Below are 21,478 nucleotides of genomic sequence, written 5' to 3' on the forward strand. Positions count from 1 at the left end.
ATGTTAGAGGTAAAGCTGGAATAATCATGGGTTAGCTGCAACCCCTGAACAAATTGAGAGAGTGAGAAAAGAAAATGAGGAACATTTGCAGACAATTCACATTCATCTTTGTTTTTCTATTGTTCTCTTTCTCATCCTCATCATTTGACTGGAAATAAAGATCACTCTAGGGTTTTTCTGACATTATTGTTACACATGATTGTTTCACTTGTATGGGAAAATAATAATTGAGCTACAACACAGCTGTAGAGTTAATTTTTTTTTACATCTTTTTTTTATTTACCAACAGCCTCAGGAAAAATGAAGAACATGTTGTTGGTACAATGTCATTATGGAAACGCATGATTCCTATTAGCTTCAAGGTGAAGTTTACTTCTTACTCTGAGACTAAGCTTTAAATTCCTCCATTACTATCACTCCTCCAATATATCCAAATCAAATCAGAAATGTCACTCAGTTCAGAGTTACTTCTCCTCTTTTCCCATGAAATCGTCAAAAATATTAATTTTACTTAAAACACTGAAGGCATTAGGAAAAAAAAGGCAATGAGTTATACAATAAAATTAAAGAATGAAAGCATGTGAACTATAAGTAGTCCTTAGTCTGCAGAATTCATCTCTTTTTTTTCTTTTTCCCAACTCTCTTGACATTCTTTCTCATTGACCTAAAGGTTCAAACACCAAATTACATTCCTGTGACAGAAGGTACTACTGGAAATTCAGTCCTTGCTGTGTGTCCCCTGCCTTACTCAGCCATCATCCAACTTGATTTCAGGGCTGGCACTGAATCTGTGGCCTTTTTCTTAACATTCTGCTAGACCAGATGTTTGTAACAAAGGAATTTGCCATCATGATGCAAAACCTCCAGATGCAAAGAGATATGGAAACTTATGTCTTGGATAAACTGAAAAAAATGCCTAAAATATGGAATGAAACATCTCCCTGCTCTGATGGGGGAGATAGGTCACAATGTTGTGCCTTGAAAAATGTCCTGTCCAAAAGTGGGTCCAGCTCTCATATCTACCAAAATATCAAATGGTCCTTAAGTTTGGTCCATCAGGAAAACACAGTCCGGGCTGTGAGGCAGGAATGTGGAAAGGGTGAGAACTACTGAAGGAGGAACTGGAATGTTCCCATGCATTTTGGTGGATTTATTTTCACCACCAGATATGAGCAGAGCAGAAAGAAGAAAGTTAAAAGTGATCTGCACATATTCTGTCACTTTAGACCATATGGTTTGATCTGTCCCCTGCTGCTGAGGTGGCAGCTTGGCAGATCAGGAGCCACAGGAGACTCAGGGTGACGTGCAGCCTAAAGCAGAGGTGCTGATGCTTTTCAGAGCCACGAGGCACCAAAACCAATGCCTTTGTAGGGACCCACATATTTGCTTTTTGCAGTCCTGATGCTTATTATATACATTAAAAAACACAGGTCTTTTTCTGAGAAATAACTAGTATCTGTTTAAAGCTTCAAAGAGCTTCAGCAGTTTAAGACAGTATGAACAGATGACGTCCCCAGAGTTTTTTATGAACTCCAGGCACTGAAACACTCTCCGTCATCCCAGTGACTAACGCTGCACGCACAGGAACAAACATGATCAATTGCGTGAGCAACACTAACCACAAAAGCACTAGATATTTGACTCCTGACCTTAAAACAGCCCTAAACTACAGGGAAATGTACTCCCACTGGCAGCAAAATGACCTGGTGACAGCTTCTGTACCACAGGAGATCCTGTCCCTCCCCACAGGTTGCTCTGCCTGGAAGTCACATTCTGAACCATGACCTTAAGGGTGAAATGTCGGGGACATCCTGCTGGGCCAAATGCTTCCCATCTAGTCTGGATTTTGCCCTTTCCCTTCCCTCAGGAAGCTGCAGTGCATGTCTGGGACAGTGCAAAGCCATCTCTTTGTAAAGCCAAGTTTAAAGACTTGCTGAGACATTACAGTTCCAGCCCTGGAACTAAAAGTCCGTAACCTAAGTTCCAGGTGCGTGGAGTCATTTGCAAAGCATGGTATCGTCATCACAATAAGTTACACTGCTAAGACATGCACTAAAAGAATGCACAGTGTTATTTGAGAAATCTGCTGCAGGAAGGGAGACAGAGAGAGCAGAAAATATAATTGTAATGGGAAAAGTTACGGTAATGCATTGCTTGAGCTAAGATCAAGCTATACATTAAATATGACTTCACTGTTTCTATCACATAGGGTATTTTTGTCAAACTGAAATACTTTGAAAAGAAAGTCAATTACTGTGATCTTTGGATTTTCTAGGATGGTCCCCAATCAGGTTTTCATACTGATGAACTCATTTTCACTGGTAAGTCAAGACAGAAAACCTGGTAACATCAGTTTCTGGGTCTGCAAATTATCAAGGCATTAAGTTTTTAACCATTTCACCTCGTTCAGAATCTCTATAGACCTGCTTAATCATTTAGGGATCCATAAACGGAATTGGGAATTTAACTTTATACATTTGAAAACATGTAATTTCTACATGAATATAGTTATCTTAAAAAGTAAAGAAAAAGCTTCTTTTTTTGTGTGTGTTTCTTCTCAAAATAATATCTACCAATATATTATTGGTAGATACTCACCAAACTGAGCAAACTTAGTTTGTTCAGGAGTTTAATTTCTAGGATCTTGAAACTAAGCTGGGTCAAAATACTAGAAATTGTGGCAAGCTTCAAACAAAATTTATATCCATACACTGTCTTTAAGTGACCTGATTTTCTAATCATCAATGTGTGCATATGTATTTCTATAGGCTTTTATCTTAAGACTGAAAAATAAAAACCTCAACCAAAAAAGTCCCCAAAATCCCAACCAAAAAAACTCCCCCAATCACCCCAAGAGCTGGTTTTTTACCAAAACTACATCACAGAGGCACTGCTGTGGCTTTAGGCACAAAGCAAAAAGCTCTTTGCCTACTTTTAACATTCATATTGCAGAAAATCTGTGCAGATTTCTCCTTCAAATTTTCTACTAAATTTGCCACAGAGGTTAATCCAGCCTTTTAGGAAAGATTTACTTTTCTCATGCAAACAGATGTCAGACTGTTTACACAGAGCAAGCCCAGTAAACACTGCTGTTAATGTGCAAAGATGAATTTAGTGTGCATGCTGGGGCTTCTAATGCCACCACACATGTGCACACATTCCCTAACCCCCTCCCAACACATCCTTGGCATGCTGGGCAGTCCTACTGGCTTGGACATCACCAGGCTGGGTAAGTGGCATTTGGCTCAGAACAAGTAGGAGGGGCCAGGAAACTGCCACAACAAACCTTTTGGAAATACAAAGTGCGTCAAGAAAGAGTACAGCCTTAATTTAGGCTATGCTATACACGTTAGCATGCCATAAATTTGCTTAGAAGTAGGTTTCATTTGCAGTTTGTTCTACAATCAAACAAGAAAGACAGCTTGAGCTTGGTTCCGTGACCTTCAGAGGCCTAGCTGAACCTGTGATTTATGAGAAAATCAACTGATAATATCTTTCTTCCTTAAATTCACACAGATAGACTCAAAAGCAGACCTTCAAAAGATGCTTTTAAGTCTTCAAAGTGTAATCCCTTATGATATAGAAATATTACGTTCTTCACAGGGAACTGGCTCATTTATGCCAAGTTTGTAGTTAATGGTAGAGTTGCAATACATTATTTTCAAAATGATTGAGTCTTCTCAAAACTTGACATCACTTCTCATTCAGCAAAAAAAAAGGAAACCACACACACAAAAAGCAAAATAAGAACAAACACCCCCTCTCCCCTCAAGTCAGAAACCTGGTGACTATCTGCCTAAATTTACTTTAAAATTAGTCTTAAACTCACAGTAAGAGTTAGGAAAGTACTTTACTTGTTCCCCTGATCAAATATGTGAATGTGTTTACAAACTGCTGCCTTAGGGAAGGTGAGCACAGAGACTCCTGTACAGGAGAGTAAAGGTAACTCCATTTCAGTAAAGTGAATGATTCTAGGTCTTTAAATGCCTATACACTTTTACCTGGGTGTGCACTTCAACCTCCTGTGGCTGAGAGGGTACTTGGCCATCTGATCAGAAGGCTTTTTTTTTTCCCCACATATGGGCTATAAGGGGTGTTATAGGTAGTATTTCGAAGCAGTAATCTCTTTCTTTTGGTGTTAATGCACCTGTCTAAAAATTAATTAAGCTTTTTTTCCCCCAGCAGAGGAAAAAAGTTTTGTCAATTCAAAATGTGTAAGAGAAGGGGAACAAAGTACTGAAGGGTTACAGTCAATATACAGCCTTGTAGGTTTTTGTCTTATCTGGTAGAAAATCAGAAGTATCCCCTAACTCTGGCTTTCTGGGCCACGACATAATTGGGGTTGCAGCTTTGGGGTGACTACCATGAGTCACATCTCGCCCAGAGGTGATTCTCTTACAGACACCTGCCCTGGCCTGCATCTCCCCAGCCTTTGGAAAGGACCAGCACATTCTCTGCACTCAGGAAGTCTCAAAGGATGAATTGTCACTGAGAGTGGAAGACCAGTTGTATGTTTGATTGTTTCTGTCACTTAAACTAATTTTTGTCTTGGATGAACATTTAACAGAAAAGCGTATCTAGCACCTGGGACCAGATCCTTTGAAAGAGAAGTTCATTTCCCTTCTCCTTCCCCGTTGCCATGGTTGCCATCACAGCAGGACTTGGCCTCAGACACAAAATCACTCATGTAAGAGAAAGGCCATGAAAACTCCTGAGGTTTGAAACTCACTCACAAACCCAGTCCAAACCAGCCCCAGCACATTGACCTTTTAGTCATGTTGGAGAGCCCCTTTGTCACTAGCTCACAGAGAAATCATCAGGAAATTGTGCAGGGGGTTTGCAGCAACCTGGAGGCTTCTCCAGAGCTTCTCCATCAGTGAGGATCCCAAAGCTGCATCCCAAAGGAATTAAGGGCCATCACAAATCTCACTGCTTTCTACACCAGATGCAAGGAGCAATTCTTAACCTGAATTCTGTGCATCAGTGCTGAGTGCCATTAAAGCAAAAATCTCAGACTCCACTAACAAGAAAAAAAGCAAATAAAAAGCCTTTTAACCACACAGACCATTCCTCCTCTGGGGAGAGATGGAGAGAAGCAGCAAACCATACACACAATTCTTAGCTACACTGCCTAACATGGCAAGGGAAAGCAATCAGACACTAAATAGAGCTGAGATTTTAGTGAAACATAGTGCCTTGACCGTACTTTTACCAACAGAAGCAGACACGTTAATTATCAGACAAAACAGCTTTGACTTTTTATCACTGATTGACATCATCTCCCTTTTCTTTTTTTAATAGGATGGGCAGGTGAGTCAAAATAAATATCAAAATGGGCTTGTGATACAGTGCAAATGGCTTCTCTCTTCCACACTGCCTGCCCCAAATGGTGATAGCAGAATGCTATGTGATACCTAAGGTGGGGCAGGGAAAAGTAAAACATCGGCTGGTCCCAGTAACTCCTGCCTCTCAATGCTCAGCTGAATTCTCTGTGGAGGAAACCTGCCTTGATGATTGTAACTTACCTCTTCTCGATGTTCTTCTCCAGAGCGCTGAACGTACCACCTAATAGAGGCTTGCTGGGACTTAGGAGTACATTCCAGAAAAGTTGAATTAAATTCAATGCCAAAAATCACCTTTTCATCAGCAGTTTCATGACTAATGCCTGGAAAGCAAACATGGTACAGGAGATTAACCCTGACCTGCTTTTTAAAGCAATGGGAAAACAGCCTGATTCAGAACAGATGCTATAAGAGCGAGTGAATTATAAAAACGCAAAAGGAAACTTAACTTCTAGCTTAAACTATAACTATGAGGATTTAGAGGCGGCTGCTAACCTTCCTTCAGTGCAACTGGTTTTTAAGGAGGTCAATAAAACCTGTAGCATGAGCCTGCTCCATTTTAAAGTTGGGGCTTTCACCTATGAGGAATTTAAAATCGGACATGTATTTTTCCTTTAAGTAATGCAACTCCTAAACCTGAGCTAAACCTGCTGAAGTTAGATTGTATGGTCTGGTTTGTTCACCCAAAGAGTCACAGGGCTAAAGTAAACTGAATATTCAGTGTAATTTGAAATGTTCTGTAGTATGTTTCAGAACAAACACTGAAGGAGCCATGAGGAGATCTGAAATCCTTGCTAGGTCTTCTGTAAATCTGAGCAAGTAATTTCTAATCTCAGCATCTTCATTTTTCTTTCTAGTCTGTCTTATCTACCTTATCAAGAGACTAAAGCTGTTTCTTACACCCTGTGAATAACAGAAAGGAAGGTGAAAGCAGTGGTGTCTCCTGAATCAAAAGTAAGCTCCACATCAAAATTGAAACAATTTTGGATCATGCTTTCAATATAACAAGTACCTGTATGAGATCTATAGAAATTCAAGTTCTCTGCATTATTTCCCTGTGCCACTAAGATTTTAGTAGAGCCAAACAACTTCATTCAGCCAACAAAGTCTCTGGGAGAGAACTTCACACAGTGGAGCACTGAATTTAAACAAGTTTGGGGACCACAATATTACTAATTGTCACAAATGGTCTAAATAAGCCAAGAGCCTGGAGTGGCAAAGGTCAGCTTCATGGGTTTACAACACACAGGAGTCACTCCCAGGTGGATAAAATTGCTATTGGTGGCACTGTGTCAGGGCAAAGAATTAATACCAATTTCTGTGATATAAGACTGTAGATTTGTATAATAAAGCTAACTCTTCCAGTATCTCTTTATCCTTCCAGGAAAATGTGACACTGTCAGCCTTTCTGAGAGGGTTTCTATAACCTTGAGCTTTGCACAGTCTCAGATATCAGTGTTTGGAGAGAAATGGCAAGCAGCGAGCAAGGAAATTTTTGCCCTTGGGATGAACAGGAGTTTCGTCGTTGACTTTGATGGAAATGAGATCTTACCCTGACTTTTTAACTATGTCTGCAAGCACACATGTACAGTCAGAGCCCTCTAGACTGTGCAACAGACTTCAGGCTTTGATCCCGTGGCAAGCAGCTCTGATTTCTGCACTGCCTCCCACTGAGGTCTGCAGCAGGCACCAGCACCGCAGCGGCACGGAATAACCGGAGATCAATGGGAAGGGCTGGCTTGTCCCAAAGCCAGTGCTCAACGTGGTGATACAATCAATACTGTTTTGTCTGGATTGTTCACTTTAATAAGCAGCTAGAAGAACCCCAGACAAAGCCACGCTTGGGTTTGAATGCTATTCATTTATTTTATGCTGCCACAGAGATTGCTGTGTAACTGCAGGGTTTCATACCGACAGTGCTCGCTGAGAGAGAGGGGCTGCAGATGCCAGAGGAGCAGCCAGACCCTTTGGCATCTGAAAAGAGGGTGTGGGAAAGGGAGGGGGAAGCAGGCAGGGAGAAGGGGGTAGGTTCTTGCTAATAACAGGAGAATTTAAGTAGCTGTGGGAAGGGGAAGGGGCTGGTTTTGCAGCTGCAGCTCAGCCTTGGGGCCTGTGTCAAGTGGCAGAGGAAAGATGGCATATTCCCTGCCCAAACCTGAAAGCTTCCTTGTGGGATGTGCTGCCCTGTTTCTGGATGGAACACCATGCACATCCCATTAGCTACTTTCAGAGATGTGTGTGATGTTTTGGAGTCAGGGGCATATCTCCCTGCCAGGTGTGAGTGTTGGGGAGGGTTGCCCATAAGGGATGCAAAGGTGACATCCCATGCTGGCTGTCCCTTACCAGCTCCAGCTCTGAAAATTTAACTGTGGGAGGGGCAATGGATATGAACTGTGGCAAAAGCAACTGTTCTGTTGAGATCAGCAAGTTTTTGGAGACAAAGACCCTCACAGAAAATCTGCTGCCTAAGTGACAAAAGTGCAAGAAAGGTGAAAAATACTCACTGTCTTCCACATCCCAGCATTGTGCTACTGGGTCTCCATACTTGACATCCTGCCTTCTGGCTCGCCTACGGGAAGAGCATGCAAACTTGTAACACTTCAGACATAATTGCTGGAATGCAACAACAAAATACAGAGGAGCTCAGCAGATGTGGACTTGCATTGCTCCCATCCTACTGCTGACAATTACAGTCTTAAGTAAAACCAGTCTCACCCTCAAAGCAGCATGTGGCCTAGAGAGATTTGTACAACTGACATCAAGAGAAGAGCCTGTGATTTGGGAAAACCACTGGGAGGGGAAAAGAAAAAAGTGAGAGAAAAATATCTGCCTAAAATAAAGAGTGTGTAATACAGTGACAGAAGGAGTGTGTAAACTTGCTTTCAGCACAGGTCTCCTGGTGGGGTGGACTGTGTTGCAAATATCTAAAAACATTTCATGTTGAAGATCATGAGAAGGAACTGAAGTTCAACAAGTGATACTCAAAATAAAGCTCAGTATTAGCCCAAGGTAATACTGACTAATAAACCAATTACTAAAATAAAGAGAGAAGAGCATGTATTTTAGTTTGTTAAAAAACAAATGACAAAGCTGGTTATCTTTCATCTTTATGGACTGAAAAAATTTAAGGCAATGGTCGGAGATGATCTATGAACTTGCCCACCAATCTCTGGGTGTGTTACATGAACTCACCACGATTACTGTCACTTCAGTGTAATAGCACTAAAAAGGAAGTAAACTCTCCCTCTGTGTATGATTGCATTTATCGCACAAGAGCTATGAAAAAAATGGAAACTTTTTTAATTTTTCAGTAGAAGAATTGGAGACCCAAAAGAACTGGTTCTTTCCTCACAAGCAGCAGCAGTGGGACCTCCTGTGTGCAGAGCAACGCCTCAGAAGGAGAGCAGGTTGCCAAGGCAGATCTGTCCACTGAGCAAAAACCATAGACATGCTGGAAACACAGCCTCGAGCACAGAAGGAAAACACTCAAGTAACTGATCTGCTGCAGGATTCCCAGGGCCAGTCACCCATTCTTTGTTTTGGAGACAGAGACTTTTGGCCCTCCCTCCAAACTGCACATCTGTTAAAAAGCACGGACCATCGATCTCCGTGTCCCCGTCCACCCCAGACTTCAGCAAGGCTCACGTGTCACTAACTCTGCAGTGAGCCTGAACACTTGCTTTTCTCCTTTCATTTATGCTTCTCTGAATTCAGTTTGCTTTGGCTATGAGGGAGAACACATAAAGTTTCTTGACACCGTGACATGGTAACTTATGAGTCATTAACTTCAATGGCTCAGGACCCAGCCCTGTGACCCCTAAGGTAGAAAGTGTCATTCCAGAGCCTGAGCTCAAACTGCAACCCCACTGACAAGACTGTCAGGAGGACTTTGGCCAAAGTGGAATGCAGAGGCTGTGAAGGACTCTGGTTCCAGCTAAATCAGCCAAAAACTTCAGCAGACACATCCAGCAGCTTAGGCACTGCACTGCTAGACCCTGCAGTGTGCTCTCCTTCCACTCAGGTCCAAGGTGCTGTCCCAGCTGGTGGGTACAGAAAATTCAGATGAAGCTTCTTTCACTGTGGAAAGACTGCTGCCAGTGTGGTCAAATCATGGGACTTAAATCTCTGTCTCCCTCTCATGGCTAGACCACAAATACAACTCTTGGGTTAGGTCAGGGAATTAAATATATTTTATTATTGTCCACTCTGGGATGCTATGTTAAACTCTGCTTTCTAACTACTATGAAAAAGTCAGAAGCTTAAGACAGGCTCTTGCCTCTTGGGTAGAGTTAGCCACAACCTGGACCTCCATCTGAGCATCTTGTGCCTTAAAGTATTCAGCATAAAAAAGGAAAGTGATGGATTTATGATGTTAGCTGCAGTAGCCAAGTTACTGTCACACACACTTAAACAAAGCTATGTTGTCTTCACAGCTCTTTGAGCAGAAATGTGAAACATGGCCAGAGTATGATCACATTTTAAGGCAAATGATATGCTAAGTAAAAAGGCAACAAGTTATGAATTGGAACATCTAAAATTCTTGCAAGCAGCAAGATCTTTTACAGCACAGTGTGTTTTCTTCTTACCTTTTAGAAGTGGGGGCATATCTGGAACAAGAGTTTCCATCCCAGGCACAGTATGGGTCTCTGGCAAGGCAGCAGTCTGCACAAGCCTTCCCATACGTGTGACATCTGTGCAGAGAGAGCTGAACCAATCCATCCCTGGAACCAATGTACAATTGTTGCTGCAAATCAGGCAAAGCGAATTAATTAGGAGTGTTCTCCAAGTAGCCAGTGTAAAAAGTTCCCTTCTTCAGTGCCACAGTTGCAGACTTTTAACCTTATCCCAGATTTTGTAAAACAAGGGAATAATTCCTCTTTTAGTGCAAAACGTTTCTCAGGGCTCAATGTGAACTGGCCAGTGCCCATCCATCCCAGCAACACAGCAGAGAGGAAAGGGGACTGCAGTCCTGGAAAGACACCAGCACTCAACACCCTCACACCTTTAGATGTGTGCTGCAGTAAAAGATCAGAAGCAAACCACGGAAAGAATGGCTTAATAACACATTTAGAAATGAGGGGCTGGATAGCCATGATGTTAACAATCTGGGAACTAGGGGTGACCTTGCGTGAATAAATTCATGTTCTGCTTCTGATCCTGAGGTAGGACGGGGATAATGTTACTCCCCTCTCCCCAACGTGCGAGTGGATTGCCTGTGGAGCCAAGGGTGGTCCAAGCTGGAGCTGGCTCATGCAACACTTCCATCTGGCCTGCCACCTTTTTTCATGGGAGATGGGACCCAGCTGTGCTGTGCGTGCCTGAAAGGCAAAATACCTCCTCCCGTGTGAGTGAGCCGTGCTGGCCACTCTGCAGGGCAGGGAGGGGTGGCTCTGGTGTCACGCTGCCTCCTGAACATCCCCAGAGCCTGGAGCTGCCATAAAAGCGTTTCCCATCAGGAGATACCGCGCCGGGACCGGCCCCTGCGCTGCCAGGGTTGGACCACCCAGACTCAGGCTGCAATTTTAGAGGAGGGGGACTGGTTGTGTGCATACAAATTTTCATAGCACAATGAGGCCCTGATCTCTCCTGACTACTAATAAAAATATAAACAAAAATAGTAATAATAATTTATTACTAGATTGTAAAGAGACAAGTTGGAGGCTGGAAAAAGAATGTGCATTGGCTTCACTTACAAATCCCACTACCATATGACTAAAGGTTTTTTTCCCTGAATAATTACCAGCCTGGGTACACAAATTTCTGTTCGTAAGCAAAGAGGAATTAAGCAAGCAAACAATTTCAAACATATCTCCTTCCTTCCTGTTACATTTTAAGAGCCATCCATGGAATGCCTGGCCACTAAGCAACACCTGAAAATAGGTGTTCGGTGTACCCCATATCCTCCAGTAGTTAAACAAGATTATGATTACCTGTTTCTGAGAAATCTCCATGGTTGAGATATATGAAGGATGCTGAAAAATAAAACAGTAAGGTGTATTAGTTTACAAATTTCCTGCTCTTAGTGAAAAACAGAGCAAAACCTAACATGCAATAAGCAAATAAAATTACAGGTTCATTTGCATGGTTTAAACAAATATGTAAATAAAAAAACAAACATCAGAAAATCAAGAAATTCATGCTTTCAAAAATAACTCCTATAAATTTCCCCAGCTGGAAGGAGGGAATTAGCTTTAATTCTCAGAGTTTGCTATCTGCCCCATCCTGGGCAATGAGCCTTCACATCAACTTTAGTTCATATTAAGCACTATTTGAAAGGCTTACTTGCCATTTAAGGGATACATAGGCAGATCTCTGCACCAGGTTGTATTTCATGACTACAAGAGACAGTGAAAGTTTTGTCTGTGACTGATGTAAGAACAGCACAAAGCTCAGGCTATTATCTATCACCCAACAGAAGATTAATCTAAGCCTATTGTTTAATATTAATGCAGTTTGAGGAAATAAAGCATGTTTTGCAGCTATTATCCCCTTCAGTTTTCTGGATTCAAAAACATAGAGGTAGCAGTTATAAATGTTACCAATAAAAATGTGAAGGAATGTCTGCTGAGTAGAAAAAAAAATGACCTCTTTTTTGTTTTAAATATGATATGGCACATTTTCCCTTGACGTTATGTTTTAAGAATGCAGCAAATTGGTGCACATACTGGAACTGCTCATTATTTGGCAGGCCACTGAGTAATCCTGGTATTTTCTGAGTGATATTTATAATTGGTGTCCAAGACAGTGGGTAGAAGACTCTTTAAATCAAAGTTTTATCATATACATAGCATATCAAAAGACATATGAAGAAATGAATTCTGAAATAATTGTTAATGATCCTGTGCCTACACTTGAAAAGCCCCAAATTAATTTCTTCAGTATGGACAACAATTTGGGCTGTACAGCACATAGGAGAGAGGATGTGTGAGAAAGTAATCAAAATGCCATGGATACAGACAAACTTTGATGGAAAAGCAAAGTGGAAACTGAAGAAGAGCTGTGCAGCATGAGAAGAAAGCAAAGTGAGAATGCAAAGAACTAAGAAAAAACTAATAAATGGAAAAGAAAATCAGTAGGGAAGACAAAGGTTTCCATTTTTCTGATGTAAAAGTATGTTGATGTCAGCTTCTTTACCAGCACTAAAGTTAATCAGAAATTGTGGCTGTGCAACAAAAAGAATCTTGGGCTTTTACAAGCTGTATTTATGAAGAAGTCATTGGTGTTAGCAGGGTTCCAGTTACAGAATAACCAAATCAAAATGGTCAAAAATACTGAGTCAGCCTTCACCAATAAATTCAAGCACACTGATAATCATATTTAACTTATTTTTTATTTTCCTTATGTTTTCAACTCCCAATGTTGCAATTTTAAAAGGATTTCTCTGCACCCATGGAACTCTGTACGTTTGTCTTTTAAAAAATATGATTGTACCAAGAATACCAATGCCAATTGGGCCATAGAAAATTTTACATTAAAAATACAATACTACTATTTTAATATGTATAAATAATAAAAAATATGAGCTCATAATAAGATTTTACACTAGAACAAAGCAGGCTAAATGAGACTTTCTACAGGTTTGAAAAATCACGGTCTGTTTGGTTTTGGACATTTTTCAATTGACTTGCCCAAAGAATACCAAGGCATTTAAAAATTTACATAGTGTCCCTCTAGAAACTTGAACGAGTTCCAGTAAACAAACAGCAAGACAGACAAAGCCAGTTTGGCCCACAAAGTCCCCTGAATAATATTTAATTTATGTGGTGGCTATTAATGCTTACCTTGAATATCTGCAGCTCTTCCAGGACCACCTCCTCCTTGGTCCACTTCTCCTTTGTGATACTCACAACCTTCAGGACTGTGCCTATGTCTGAAACAAACGTGCCTCATGTGAATAAAACCCACAGGTATGTTTCAATACGGATGAGCCACTCCATTTCCAGCCCTGCTGATAAAGCTAATCCGTGAGGGATGTTGGCTTTCCAACCACATCCATCCCCACTGCACCCACTGCTGCCTGCAGAGCTCTCTCCATACAGTGAATTTATGGTTTCACTGAATGGCTGAGCCAACATAGTCACAGGCTGCTCCTGGCATGGTCCAACTCTCCTGCTACACAAACACACAAACACACACAAGCTTGTCCATGCTGCCAGCTACAAGTTTCTGCACATTTCCCTGAGCCAGAACTGGGGCCCATCTGACCCCAGAGAGAACCAGCTCAGGGGACTAAATTGACAGAAAATTATTTCCTCTTTTTTATAATTCATTTGTTTCCAGTATAGTTCCTTAATCAGAAGTAAGCTTCACTTTAATACAAAGAGTTAAGCCAAACACTTTTAAATTTTTTTTCATTTAAGAAATTTTTTTTTTACATCCCTTCATTCAGCATAATTACTTCTTTGGAGTCATCTAGAGAATTTTTTTAAGTTAAATCTATTCATCAATTTTAATCTGAATTCTTGCTTGGTGAAAAAAATAGCTGCTCATTTCATGTCAGACCATTACACATTAGTAAACCTTGAATGGCCTTGAAAAGAACTCAAAAATTGCTCAGGGGAAGTGGGTTGGGTGCTGGGAAGTGGGAATGATGCAGTGCAGCTTAGTCTTAAGCTCTACACACAGTATTGAAATAATGAAAAATAATACACTATAAGGGAAAGAATGAGCTTTTCATTCTTCTTTTCCCAAACTACTGAAGTTCGTATTACCAATCAAAGCCAAATTATTACAGTTTGCCTAATGAATTACAGCTTTTTGTTTCAGACTTTGTTTGACATAATTACCAAAGCCTGCACCAAGTTGGTTGTGTACATTCAAACATATAACTACTGATCTGCTGCTGCTCAACATCTCCTGGGTTGTTTTATGCTTATTCAGTCTCTCTATATAATTTAAATTTTATCTTTGAGTTACTTTCTTTCCTTACAATGAGTTTAAGAAGATAAAATAGATACATGCACTTACAGAAAAGAAAACTCACTTTTAAGGAAGGCATCACAGAAAAATAAATGTCTGCATATTGTGGAGTGCCATCTAGTGACTGCATGGTACTTGCTGGCCCTGACACCTCTAAACCTGACTACTGACACTTGAAGTGTTTGTCTTAGTGTCAGGTAAGAACAATTAACCTTGGAGTATTTGATTGCTGGTCTCTCAATAGAATTTTGTTTCTATGAAAAACTTAAAATGGTAGACAGCAAACATCTGAAAGCAGCCTCTACAGCCACTAAAGGAATATTTTGTACATTTTTACAAGTGAACTCTACTTCTGGTAAGAGTGAGAAAAAGTAATCTGAAATTCAGCTTCTGACAGATAATCAAGCTGCAGTGAGCACTCCCAAATCCTGGGCATCACACAGTTTGGGAATGAGTTCCTTTTACTCTGTTGACCATATTAACATTGCCCTCAGAAAGCAACAAGCATTTTTCACCATCGTGCCTAAAGCTCATTCCCAGCATTCTCAGCCAGCAGAGGAGAAAAAGAGCGCTTTAATGGTCTTTTCTAATGAAACTGTGCTTTCTTCTCTGGCACTACCGTACTAACTTGGGATCACAGAGGATCTGTGATATTGTCTTGTTTTGGAAGACAAGGGTTGTGAAACCAGTTCTGCTGAAAGACATAAAAGTTCCCAGAGAGAGACTATCTCGGGACTCCTCTGTGGGGTAACACAAAAAACTTCAAGGCTGAGACAACCCACATGTTACAAGAGATGATGCTCTCTGAGAATTCATTTCTTTCCTCAAATTACTTCAGAATATCCACACATATCAAATTGTGCTATATGACAGAATTTGCTCATAGACCAGACAAAATGCTGGGCAATCCAATAGCACTGGGGTAGGATTCAAACTGAAATCTTAATTTCCCTGCTGCTCATGGCAGTAGCTCATCCACTGCACTTGGATAAACCTTGCCACCTCTAGGTACCTCAGTTTCACCTTCTCTGAGATGGGGATAATGGCAATGACCTCCTTGCTAAAGCACTTAGATTTACCAGTGAGAAGTGCTTTTTAAGACCTATACAGAAGGAGAGTGAGAGAATGTTGAATTATGGAGTAAGAACAAAAAACCCCAGAGGAGTAATGTGGTAGATTATTACTTCAGAAATGTTATGAATAGGTATATTCATATACCTTAGCATACCTTGCTGTAGGGTGATTCATCCAGTGATTCTAAATTTAATTACTATGGGAAAACTAGGCTTTTTCCTTAAGGCATTTGTCTATTATAAAAATGTAAATAGGTACATAATTATCCATAGAAAAACAGCAAAGCAGGTTTTTTTCTGACAGAACAGCTTAACCTCTCTCTGTTCTGTTCTGATTGTCAAGTTTGGAGCTATCACACTGCTAATTTGTATCTGTAAAATTAGTTAAGTCTAATTGTTGCCTTAGGTTCAATTTGGAATCCTTCTTAACTGTTCAGCATCGCCTGAGATAAAATGCTGAAGCACCATGTCACTACCAATAATAGGAAGTTATCCTTGAAGCAATCAAGGTGATTCTTTTCTGTTAATAGTTCTATTGATGTGCTCTCAGCAGGAAATGAGACTACCATGTAAAATAAAGACAGGTACTGAGTAGTACTTAGAGGGTTAGAAAGTTCAGGTACTCTGACTCCTAAATGGTTTATTGTTGCATTTCCCTGGGGAATGGTTTCTCCCCCCTCCGAGACCCCTAGAGCCTGTAACCATGTAGTTTAACCCTTCCTCCCCTTTCTGACCCTACTGGCTGTGTTCCAATTATCTCTCCTTAGCACAAGCCTAGATAAGGCCCTCTTCTGCACTTGTCCTCTTTCCCCTCTGGTAACCACATGGAATAAACATCTTGAACTACATCTGGGGGTCAGAGCCTCTTTTGGATCCTTTGTCCTGTCCAGGAAATATTCATCCAAAGCCCTCTAAGGTCTGAGCTAGCATTGGAATATTGGAGGGGCTACAGGGGGATTTATTTCAGTCTATCACCTAGGCAGCAAGAGGTATTAAAATCCCAACAACAGTAATATCTTGAACCTACAAATTAATGTAATTAATCACATTTAATTAATGTAATTTTGCATGGAGACCTGGACCACAACCAGGAGCACCTATACACCTCCTGAAGCTGTATGCACAGGAAAAAGATGTTAATCTAGAATTTTATTCAGGGTTATTCAGGCCCTACTAGAGGTGTTCTAAAAGCACGGGGCTTGTGCAGAATGAGACTGGAAGTCCTCTGTCCCACCTGTTCCTAGGAAGATGACATCGTACTGCCCGTCCTCGGCCGTGACGTGGTCCACCACGATCTGCGTGAGGCGGTAATCGGCGCCGGTGCGCGTGAACACGGGCGCGCCCGTCACCGGGTGCACCGCCCTGTGCATCAGCGGGTGCCGCCGGATGAAGCTCACCACCTCGTCAGGGAAGTCTCTGGTGGACTTGATCAGCGGATCGTAGGTTTTGCTTGGACACTGAATGAGACAGAACAGGAAGATGAGAGGAATTTTAGGGAAGAAGTACAAGTAGAAATCAAGTTTTCCGCAATAACGTTTGTAAAGGCAGTAATAATCATGTTTTTCAGTGATTCTTCTAATCCCAAAGCAGCCCTGGGTCACCAATACTTCATTTTTTGAGAGAATAGCCTTAAAACCAGAGAAATTCTCATTACGGGCTCAGTATGGGTGCAGAGAATTCCAGCTCCTTGTTCCCTGCGACACTCCCAGCCAAAATATCAGGTTTGGTATTTTACATAGACACGGAGAGTGAGACAGAGGAAATGAGACTTGTAGGGTTCACTTCTGGGCACAGCTAGCAGCTCAGTTAAACTTGCAGGGCAGGTCCCAGAGCAGGGGCTGCCATCAGCGAGCCTGGGCTGCCCTCCTGTGGCTGCTGTGGGAGCAGCGCACGTACTTTGAGTGCAGCAACTCAAGGTTTTCCTGCTTTTAGGGATTCAGTTCCTCTTTCCAAACCTGATTTTCTGCCTGAGTTTGTGCCTCTTGCCTGAAATCGGAGGCCATAACTTTTCACTGTATATGGCCTGAAATCAATTAATTTTCAGTGAACTGTACTTGCTACACATCATCCATATTTTTTTCTAAAAAAAGAAAAGTGTATTCTCCAGATGCCAGACCATCCATGTGGCTCAGTTTTATTTTATTATTTCTCAAAATTGACTCATTCACTGAGCTGACACTCTAGTCAGCTGCTGCAGCATCCTTTTCTCTAGCTTTTAACAGCAGTCTCATCCTCTTCTTCAGACACTTCCTAATGCTGAAGTTCATTCCCAACCTCTATTAAACCCCTACAGACAAACTGGTCACTCCACCTGTTTCTTTAGCTTACACAAAGTTGGTTCGAACACATCTTTCTTGAAGACCACACACTAATCTACCTCTTCAACCTCCATCAGATTTTTCCCTTCTGTGCCTTTCGGGGTAAGCCCAAGTACATATGTGTAAGGTGGTTCATTTGTGATCCATGTTCTCTCATCACCTATCTCTGCTTTCCTTCCCACAGCTGTTTGCATCTCTTTTCTGTCCCTCCTTTTACAATTAGTCTCCAATCCAAGCCTGAGAAAACTGTTTTGAATATGTAGGCAGCTAGATATGTTACTGGGGAACTAAAATTCTGGATAAGATGAACTGGACACATTTGTCCAATTGGTGACAGCCTTTCACATATGAATTATTCATTGCTTCTTTTTTAATACTTTTTAACAAAGTAATCCCTGTGTTTACTGCCAGGTGGAGCTCTAACACAGCCTGTGAAGAAAGAAATGTGCTCCACTAATACCTCTGTGTTCTACCAAGAGAAAGTTAAGATTTGTGGTGAAGTCGATCTACAGTCCTCCTTCATTGCAACTTTTGACAGATGAGACTGTAGTTCACATTCCCAATGTGAACTGTGTATGCAGTTTGACATTTGCTGAATCCATGGTGCCAGTTAAGGGCTTGTGGTTAGGACTTCTTCCACTATGTAAGGTAGAATAGCAACTTAACATGAATTTCTGACTGAGGGAAAAGCTTCACAAAAGCATCTGAGACTGTATATTCATAAACAAAACAGGCCAGCAAAGCACAGACAAGCTGATGTTATACATCCACATCTATCTGGCTGTATCTGACATGTCTGTTGGGGTCAATTCCTGGTCTGCCTTAGACCCCAAACACTGTCACAGCACTGCCACGGGGAAGGTGCCACTTGGAGCATGCCTAAACTACAGCAAAACCCATCTTACATTAAACAAAAGACTCACAAGGGGTCTGCACTTGAACCTGACCTCTGGTTTTAGTTAACAGACTTGCAGCCCCAGTGATTTAAGAGTCTGCAGCCTATTTCCATTCCTTGCTTGAACTGAATTTGATGGCTATCTAGAGAGCTAACAGACTTTGTGCAGGTGTCCACTTGCTTAGTGTTGTTTCAATCTGTTAGAGTTAAGCCTCTGCATCCTCATCTTCATAACGGATCTGAAGTACTTTATTGAAAAACATCTTAAGCCCCTGGATCACCTAATAGCTTTTGACAATTTTCCCATGGACAGTAAACCTGTGCCAATTTGAATTAAGATAAATTCCATCACATAGTCATTTTTGTTTCATCGTACAATTCCATTTATGGCTGTGAAATAAGAGACAAGAACAAGAACAGAAAGGGTTGTACTGTCCTGTGATAACCACTCAAAAGACATTCCTTGAAGATAAAGTTGAATGTAAGTAAGAAAGAAGAAAAGGAAAATCCTGTTGAAAAAACCAGTTCCATTGGAACTACATATTGCAGGGAGCTATCCCCAGGGGGTTTGTGCCAGCAGTCCTGTAAGAACTTTGCCCTCTGGTTTGCTGGGTATCTCCCACATTCTTGTTTTTTGCAGTGCTTTTACAAAGCCTTTGCAAAGTTATATCCTTGAGGTGGGCTGTATTCAGCTTGGCTCTTACATATAACAATATTGGTACAATAATTTCACAAAGAAATGTGACTTTGGGACAAAAAACAGACTTTGGGATTAAAAAAGATGTTAGAGGTGTTGAACAAAAGTTTTTTGGGATAAATAGAGAGAAACCTGTCTCTCATAGAGAGAAAATTGTCTTTGATTGAATCAGAGTTTTGTATTAATTTATTCTATAAAGGATGAGAAACAAATGCATCTCTTCAACTTCCCAACCATGCAGTAACTCTCTTCCCCCTCACGGTGGACCACAGGTTGATTTTCCCCATATGTCCCTTTTCTGTGGTTCATGTTCTCACTCAGAACATTACTCAGAGTGACCATCTGCATCTACTGGAAATGTGCTGACTACTCACCTATTAACAACTCAATTCCATAAACCCATTTCTATGTGAAAGATGGGAGTAGCCCCTTCAGTCTTAAAGATCTCCTTGATTTTTGCCAAAAAGCCATCATCAGAGGAAGATGAGAGCAGCAACATCACTTATTAAAAACCACTGGGATAAAATTTCTGACAATATGGAACTATAGAGCTGCTACAGTAATCCCTAAGGCCCAAGCACTACCATGCATGATACAGGGAAATCTGCCAGCTTGCATAGTTAATTTAGTAGAAATAAGGACTAAGGGTTTGATCCAGAGATCTGCTTCAGTCAACAGGGCCTTTTCCAATTATTCAGTGGGCTTTGGACCCTATCCTAAGACAGCATGACCACCAAGAACAGCTGGGCAGGTGTCACTGTTATGCTTGGCCAAGGGAGTTATTTCCAGAGGCATCACTCACTGGGGCATGATGGATGGAACTGGGGAATGAGAAAGTCATTTTGGCCACCTTTGGCAAAGTTCTCAGGCAGTTTTGTAAAGCTGTGTCCACCCATCATCGCAGAACAATTCCTGTAGGCTTGTGCTTCCTTTCCTAGCAATCAGTAGGATGTAGGATGGTCAAGTGGGTGAATGAAACAACCTTTCATGTCTGAAAATGTGAGTTCACATCCTGTTGCAGGTCTCATGATAGCGGTACAGGTCTTCTCTGCCCAGTTCATAGTTCATTTATTCACATCATCAGCACCAGATGCTGTCTCAGATATGTGACATCTCCCACTGGGGACAATAAGATATTGACTTTTATATCAAATGTCACAGGAGTAGGTTGGCAGAGTTGTTTCATGTGGACTACAAGAGAATCTGGCTTCATGAAAGTTCTCATAACACTATCACTGTGCTCTCTCAGCACCTTTAGCTTTTGCTATAGGGTGGGATTCATCTCACCTGACCCAGATTCTTATCTTGACTGCATGTGAACTACACAGAAGGGGTGCCCATCTTTCCCTTTCTGATAGAGAATTCTAAACAAGCAGCTCATATTTGATGCTTTTCTTCTAGATAGCTGATATCAAACAAAATTAATGACATTAAATCAGTCAATTTAGTACCACTAGGTAAGAATTTTACAAGAAGCTTGTTCAACATACAATCTATCCTTCAGAGGTTGCTTAGGCCTTTGCTACCATGAATGATAACTTCATAAAAATATATGTGTCAAGGAATGAAGGACAAAACAAAACAAGACAACCACCCAAAACAAACAAACAAACAAATCCCCCCAAACCCAACAAAAATAGAGCTGAAAGTGCTAAGGGCATCTCTATTCAACTGCTGTATCAACTCTGTGGCACAAATCTTTTGAAGAATCAATAGCTACTTTAATTTATTCAAATGTCTTCTGTGTGAGCTCAGTTTGACAATAATCACTCTGGACTAAGTCCTAATCCCAGGTGATCTACAAAGATGCCATCTATTCCCTCACCTGTTATTTGTATCCAAATGTGGTCGCACAGTGGTGAGCTAAGGCTAATCTTTCTCAAATAAAAGCAAATATACACGAAATTAACACCACCGTACATATGCAAGCTTTTCTCCTTTTTAAACTTGTCTTATTAAATTTGCAGCTTAGCAGAGTGCTGGATGTGTGGATCACACACAATGCTGAGACGTACAGTGTGACTGTGTTAACTTTATGTGGGAAACGTGGCCAAGTGTCTCAAAAGCTGGTGCCAGAAGTTGGGCTCCTAAATAAACCTCCAATTTGCCAAACTGGATGGTGCTTCACACCATCCAGTAAGACCTGCTGGATCTAACACCTATTAAAATTGTAGCAATTATTTGGGAATCTAGCTATAAGGTATGTAAAGACAGCCTTCTCATTAATGATGCAT

The 21,478-nt window shown here is 41.1% G+C and overlaps 1 protein-coding gene across 3 annotated transcripts in view; it reads right to left on the minus strand.

Moving 5' to 3' along the window:
• SEMA3D (semaphorin 3D) overlaps positions 1 to 21,478 on the minus strand; it is a 134,338-nt gene that overhangs the window by 5,605 nt on the left and 107,255 nt on the right. For all 3 annotated transcript variants that reach the window (XM_063396996.1, XM_063396994.1, XM_063396995.1), the window contains exons 12-17: positions 16,569 to 16,791; positions 13,124 to 13,212; positions 11,273 to 11,314; positions 9,929 to 10,086; positions 7,847 to 7,911; positions 5,526 to 5,665 (exon numbers count right to left, since the gene is read on the minus strand). In XM_063396996.1, the coding sequence (XP_063253066.1) occupies positions 5,526 to 5,665; positions 7,847 to 7,911; positions 9,929 to 10,086; positions 11,273 to 11,314; positions 13,124 to 13,212; positions 16,569 to 16,791 (717 nt within the window). The remainder of the gene's footprint in view (positions 1 to 5,525; positions 5,666 to 7,846; positions 7,912 to 9,928; positions 10,087 to 11,272; positions 11,315 to 13,123; positions 13,213 to 16,568; positions 16,792 to 21,478) is intronic.

The sequence above is a fragment of the Prinia subflava genome, chromosome 4 (assembly GCF_021018805.1).
Source record: "Prinia subflava isolate CZ2003 ecotype Zambia chromosome 4, Cam_Psub_1.2, whole genome shotgun sequence".
NCBI classification, from domain to species: domain Eukaryota; kingdom Metazoa; phylum Chordata; class Aves; order Passeriformes; family Cisticolidae; genus Prinia; species Prinia subflava.